This window comes from Tympanuchus pallidicinctus, unplaced genomic scaffold, assembly GCF_026119805.1.
Source record: "Tympanuchus pallidicinctus isolate F22 unplaced genomic scaffold, pur_lepc_1.0 scaffold54, whole genome shotgun sequence".
Classification (NCBI taxonomy): Eukaryota; Metazoa; Chordata; class Aves; order Galliformes; family Phasianidae; genus Tympanuchus; species Tympanuchus pallidicinctus.
Window position 1 is genome coordinate 3385 of NW_026294774.1, and position 6570 is coordinate 9954.

The 6570-nt window shown below is 48.0% G+C and overlaps 1 protein-coding gene across 1 annotated transcript; it reads right to left on the minus strand.

Moving 5' to 3' along the window:
• Positions 1–4971: 4971 nt before the first annotated feature.
• LOC128091901 (olfactory receptor 14J1-like) lies at positions 4972–6095 on the minus strand. The gene has a single exon (XM_052705307.1). It carries the CDS (start codon positions 6087–6089, stop codon positions 5079–5081), a length of 1011 nt encoding a protein of 336 aa, XP_052561267.1. The 5' UTR covers positions 6090–6095; the 3' UTR covers positions 4972–5078.
• Positions 6096–6570: the final 475 nt, after the last annotated feature.

Below are 6570 nucleotides of genomic sequence, written 5' to 3' on the forward strand. Positions count from 1 at the left end.
ACCAGTTATCCACTGGGCATTTTACGCCCTGATCTGGAAGTCTGAGACCCTACTCAAAATATACCCCCGGCGATTCAGGTGGAGACGGTCAGAGAGCCTTTCCTCTATCTGGACTGTCACAAGTCCATGGGACCAGATGGGCTGCACCCTCAGGTGCTGAGGGAGCTGGGGGAGGTGATTGCTGAGCCGCTCTCAGCCATCTATCAGCACTCCTGGTTAAGTGGGGAGATCCCGGAGGATTGGAGGCTTGCTGATGTGACTTCCATCTTCAAGAAGGGACACAAGGAGGATCCAGGGAACTACAGGCCTGTTAGCCTGAAATCCATACTGGGGAAAGTAATGAAGCAAATAATCTTGGGTGAAATTGCACGGCACGTGCGTGGTGTCCAGGGGATCAGGCCCAGCCAGCATGGGTTTGTGAAAGGCAGGTTGTGCCTGACCAACCTCATCTCCTTCTATGACTGGGTGACCAGTCTGGCAGATGAGGGAAGGACTGTTGATGTAGTCTGTCTAGACTTCAGCAAAGCCTTTGACACGGTCTCTCACAGGCTTCTTCTGGGGAAACTGGTTGCCTGTGGCCTGGGCAGGTATACACTTCTTTGGGTAAGGAACTGGCTAGAGGGCCATGCCCAGCGGGTCGTGGTGAACGGAGTGAAGTCCAGCTGGCAACCCGTTTCAAGTGGTGTCCCCAAGGGGTCGGTTCTGGGGCCCATCTTGTTTAATATCTTTAATGATGGCCTAGCTGAGGGGATTGAGTGCACTCTCAGTATGTTTGCAGATGACACCAAGTTGGGAGGTGGTGTCAATCTGCCTGACAGTAGGGAGGCCTTTCAGAGGGATTTAGACAGGCTGGACCGCTGGGCTGAAGTGAATGGGATGAGGTTCAACAAGGCCAAGTGCCAGGTCCTGCACTTTGGGCACAACAACCCCATGCAGTGTTACAGGCTTGGGGATGAGTGGCTGGATGAGTGTGAAGAAGAGAGGGACCTGGACGTGTTGGTTGATGCTCGGCTGAACATGAGCCAACAATGTGCCCAGGTGGCCAAGATAGCCAACGGCATCTTGGCCTGCATTAGAAATAGTGTGGCCAGCGGGAACAGGGAGATGATCATCCCCTTCTACTCAGCACTGGTGAGGCCGCACCTCGAGTACTGTGTTCAGTTTTGGGCTCCTCACTACAGGAAAGATGTTGAGGTCCTGGAGCGTGTCTAGAGAAGGGTGACAAAATGGTGAGGGGTCTGGAGCACAAGTCTTATGAGGAGCGGTTGAGGGAGCTGGGATTGTTCAGTCTGGAGAAGAGGAGGCTCAGGGGAGACCTCATTGCACTCTACAACCTCCCTGAAGGGAGGTTGTGGTGAAGAAAGATTTGGCCTCTTCTCCCAGGCAACAAACAGGACACAGGGTAATGGCTGCAAGTTGTATCAAAGGAGGTTTAGATTAGACATAAGGAAGAACTATTTCTCTCAGGGAGTGGTGAGGCACTGGAATGGCTGCCCAGGGAGGTGGTGGAGTCGCCGTCCCTGGCGGAGTTCAAGACGCGTCTGGATGAGGAACTGCGTGATGTGGTTTAGTGCTTGTGGTGGCAGTGGTGATGAGGAGACGGTTGGACCAGATGATCTTATAGGTCTTTTCCAACCTTGTGATTCTGTGATTCTACGATTCTATGATTCTTTCTGCCACTTATTCAAAGCCTGCAATTTCTGAGACTGCTCCGTATCCCTCACCACCCCAGAACAAGGAGAGAGGAAAATACCGCTTGCAAACCCGCTCCTTCAACCATTCACTCTAAACTCCTGTGTTACGGAGTTATCCCTGGATCTAAGACCGTGTGAGGGGGGACACAGGCCCCAGGAGAAAAAAAAAGAAAAAAAAAGGAGTGACAAAAGAGTGAAGAAATAAAAAGAAAAGGGTACTGGAGTTTTGCTGCGCAATCCTGCTGGCCCTGGCCTTGCAGCAAGGCGTGCCGCGGGCCACGTGCTCTGGGAGAGATGGAAGGGCAGAGAGCTAGTAGATGGGTTTAACAAATGGATCACAACAGCAACCATCGGAGGAAGAATGGTAATTTCTGAAATCCTACTGAATCAAAGTGTGCCCAAAGTGTGAGTCTCCACGATAGCACAAGGGAAGCACATGCCCTTCTCTGCTGTGTACTGAGCGGGGCCTGAGGCAGAGCCACTGTGGTCCAGTCCGGATCTCCACCTATCTTCTTCTTTGTGCCACAGCTCCAGGAATTCCGCCCCTCCCTCCCTTCAGAATACTCAAAATGCCCATAAAAGGCAGCAAATGGAACCAGAACACTAACTCTTTAACTCTCACTGGTTCACATGATGTTTTAATGTGGCATACTGACAACACAAAAAATCATGAAATCACAACAGCCAGAACCTCGCCACCCTCTCACTGAAAAGATCCACCCAATCTCTAATCTAAATCTCACCTCTTTTAACTTAAAATATTTGTACCTTGTGCTTTCAATATCTGCCCATTGCTAAATGTTGGTTTCCCTCTTATTTCTGAGCTCTTTGAAAGTACTGGAAGGCTGCAATGTTTTCTCTTCTGAGCCATTTCCTCTCCCATCTCCCTCAGCCTGTCTTTCTAGGAGAGGTCCTCCAGCCCTCTGATTACCCTCGTGGCTTTCCTCTGGACCTTCTCCAAAAGCTTTACGTCATACTTCAGATGGGTCCTTCTGAGGGCTGAGTAGAAAAGGACAATGCCCTCCCCTGCTCTGATGACCTCCTCTCTGTTGATGCAGCCCAGGGCACAGTTGGCCTCCCAGGCTGCAAGCACACACTGCTGGCTCCTGCTAAGGTTTTCATCTACCAGGACTTTTAAGTCCTTCCCCAGTTCTCTCCAGGACTTCTTCCCTCATACCTGGGATTGTCCTGACACAAGTGCAAAAAACTGGCATTTGATCTTGTTGAACCTCATGGTGTTTCTTTGGGCCCACTTTTCAAGCCTGTCCAGTCCCTCTGGATGGCAGCCCTTCGTTCTGTCGTGCCAACTGCACCATGCAGCTTGGTGTCATCAGCAAACTTGCTGAGGGAGCGCTCTATCTCGTCATCCATGCCACTGATAGATGTTGAAGAGCTCTGGTCCCAAGGCTGACCCCTGTGGACAGAACTTGTGATCGGCCTCCACCTGGTGGAGCTCATTTCCCAGACAGCCATTTACCACAGTCCTTTGGCTGCGACCTTCCAACCAATTTCTTCTCCAATGAGCAGTCTGCCCTTCAAATCCATCTCACGTATCTCTCCACAGAGATCAGGATGTGATGTGGGACCATGACAAAGGACTTCCAAAAGTCCAGGTAGATTTTTGTACCAGTCTGTGTAACCGATGTATTGAAAAAGCACCCACATTATCATTCTGACCATAAAAAACTACAACATTTAATGAAGTATTGGGAAAATACTGCTTTCTCATTTAGATCCTTAAAATATTGAGCTAAACAAAGCATAGTAAATCTGAGGACAAAGGTCGCATTGTAGTAAAACATCTTTTTCCAGCACACACAAAGAAATTGTTTATTAGATTGTTGCTTTGCTTACAACTGGCACCTGGTGGATAAGTGTGCTTCTGTAACTTAGCAACCTTCACTTTGGGATCCAGAGAGCTGTTATTGGAATGGTGTGGAGTTCAGCACATGACCAAAGCATTCAGAAGTGAATCTTTACCTGAACTGCAGGGACACAACAGACTGGGTCTGACAGTGAGGACAGAAATATCTAAATTGTACACAGGGATGATTTAGGAAGTTACTGTTAAATATTAGGAAAATAGGTCAGGATGTGAGAGAACAAATATGAAACACAAACATGGCATGTAACTTTGATTAGAGTAGGTAGGTAGGGAATGACAGGGATGTGAAATTCTAATGAACGGTGAGCAGAGTTCTGTGTTGCAAATCATTTGAATTACCTAAAGTATGAGTCAAATGTGTGGTGGGTTAGGTGTAGTTTCAATAATACATGAATGTGAAAGGAACACTGAATTCAATAGCTGTTACAAAGTGTGGAGAAAAAAGAAAAACAAACAAACAAACAAACAAAACCCTGCATTTGATATGTAGCCATTAACACACACCACTTGTTGTCACTGAGTTTTAAGCAAGGAAAGAATAAAGAACCTTTATGCCACGACCCAGGAATTGTTGGATTTTGTTTTCTCCCCCGTCCTGCTAGGAGGGGCAGTGACAGAGCAGCACAGGCAGCACCTGGGAGCCAGGCAAGGTGAGCACAGCACAGCTGGGCGCTGAGTTCCAGGTGATTTTGGGGTCCCAGCCCTGCAGCACGAGGCTCCGTGTGCCTTCCCTTCTGCAGGACAGCCCGGCTCTACCACCCCACAGGCAGCCCCTGGCAGCCCAGTGCAGGCACTGTGTGGGGCAGCATGCGTGCAGTGGTACAGAGATGTGCCCCAGCACAGCCCCTGACACTGCATGTCCTCCTTCTAACAGCACCTACTTCGTCCCCTTTATTTCATCTTCCTCTTCACCATGGTGCCATTATGGCTCACCTTTTAGCTCTTTTCCCCCAATTTGGAAAACTTCCATTGCTTGTTTTGCCACAATCAGCAACTTTCTATCTTGGTGCACTGTAACTCCAAAAGTTTATACCAAACTCAAGAACAAGTCCTTGCACCTGGTGGAGGCAAAAATAAGTGATTTCAGTGCTTCTGTGGAACAGGCTCATTGATAAAAACAGGGCTGTTCACACACCAAGCAAAGCTAAACTGGGAAGATTTAGGATGACCACACTCTGATGCCTTTTGATAATATAATATATTGGTCCTTATGCTAATACATTGATCCCTTCTGCAAATCCAGCCTATTTCAGCTCCATGGAGCCTGCTGGCACCTCATCTGCCTGTAGATACAGAGATGGAACACAGGCTGTGAGAGACAGCACTGACCTAGAGTTTATATGGGCTGCAGGAGAAAGAGAGCAGTGAGATGTCTCAGCGGAGCTGCTGGAATCCAAACACGTGTTTAGGAACATGGTAACCACTAATGATAATTACACACACACGTATATATATGAACAGCTAAGAAAAATGCATCTATTAATATATATATATAATAATTACAAGCAGTAAAAAGCAGAATACAGGCCTGTAATGGAACAGACTGTGAGATATTTATAGAGACAGATGAGAAGTTTATTTCTGATAAAATGTGACCAGGGCATCATTTTCCTTACTGCATGCCTGAGCTCCTGGTTCCTCATGCTGTAGATGAGGGGGTTCAGTGTTGGAGGCACCACCAAGTACAGAAATGACACCACCAGGTCCAGGGCCCAGGAGGAGATGGAGGGTGGCTTCAAATAGGCAATCATGGCAGTGCTGAGAAACAGGGAAAACACAGCCAGGTGAGGGAGGCACGTGGAGAAGGCTTTGTGCCGTCCCTGCTCAGAGGGCATCCTCAGCACGGCCCTGAAGATCTGCACATAGGACACAACAATGAATACAAAACACCCAAAAAAGACAAGGATACTAAACACAATAATCCCAACTTCCGTGAGATAGGCATCTGAGCAGGAGAGCTTGAGGATTTGGGGGATTTCACAGAAGAACTGATCCACGACATTTCCTTGGCAGAGGGGTATAGAAAATGTATTGGCAGTGTGCAGGAGGGAATAGAGAAGCCCAGTGCCCCAGGCAGCTGCTGCCATGGTGGCACAAGCTCTGCTGTCCATCAAGGTCCCGTAGTGCAGGGGCTTGCAGATGGCAACATAGCGGTCATAGGACATGATGGTGAGAATGGAATATTCTGCTGAGATGAAAAAGAGAAAGAAAAAGATCTGTGCAACACATCCAGCATAGGAGATGTGCCTGGTGTCCCAGAGGGCATTGGCCATGGCTTTGGGGAGAGTGGTGGAGATGCAGCCCAGGTCGAGGAGGGCGAGGTTGAGCAGGAAGAAGTACATGGGGGTGTGCAGGCGGTGGTGGCAGGCTACGGCTGTGCTGATGAGGCCGTTGCCCAGGAGGGCAGCCAGGTAGATGCCCAGCAAGAGCCAGAAGTGCAGGAGCTGCAGCTGCCGCGTGTCTGCCAACGCCAGGAGGAGGAACTGGCTGATGGAGCTGCTGTTGGGCATCTGCAGTTCCTGCTGGGCCTGGAATCCTGTGCAGAGTGCAGAAGATAATGACAAGTCAAGGCCATTCTCAGAGACACTCCTCCCAACATATGATAAATGCTTTCCTTCCTCTTAGGAAAATATCCATGTGACTTCATAGTTTGTGTTTAATTTCATGGGATTCATTATTCTATAAGTAGAAGCTTATGTAGCTCTTATTTTGTCTCATTTCCCATTTACTCAGTACCAAGATTCTTTTATATTTTGTTCTTAATATCAGTTTTCATATGTGATATCATTTCCTAATAATTACCAATCTTCCTGCATATTTTGCTCTTCAGAGCTGTTTTCATATCTTGTATTTTTACCTTCTCTGCACTCAGAACAGTGATCCCAACCTCTGTGTACTTAAATTTGATTTACAGAAAGTTGTATCTTTGCAGGATAAGTGTGTGTTCCTGCCTGCAGAAAAGGACAATAATTTCAGTTGGAGTTGTCCTTT

Bases quoted from the DNA above. Each gene is read 5' to 3' on its own strand.
- LOC128091901 (XM_052705307.1), bottom strand. From the start codon at position 6,089: ATGCCCAACAGCAGCTCCATCAGCCAGTTCCTCCTCCTGGCGTTGGCA.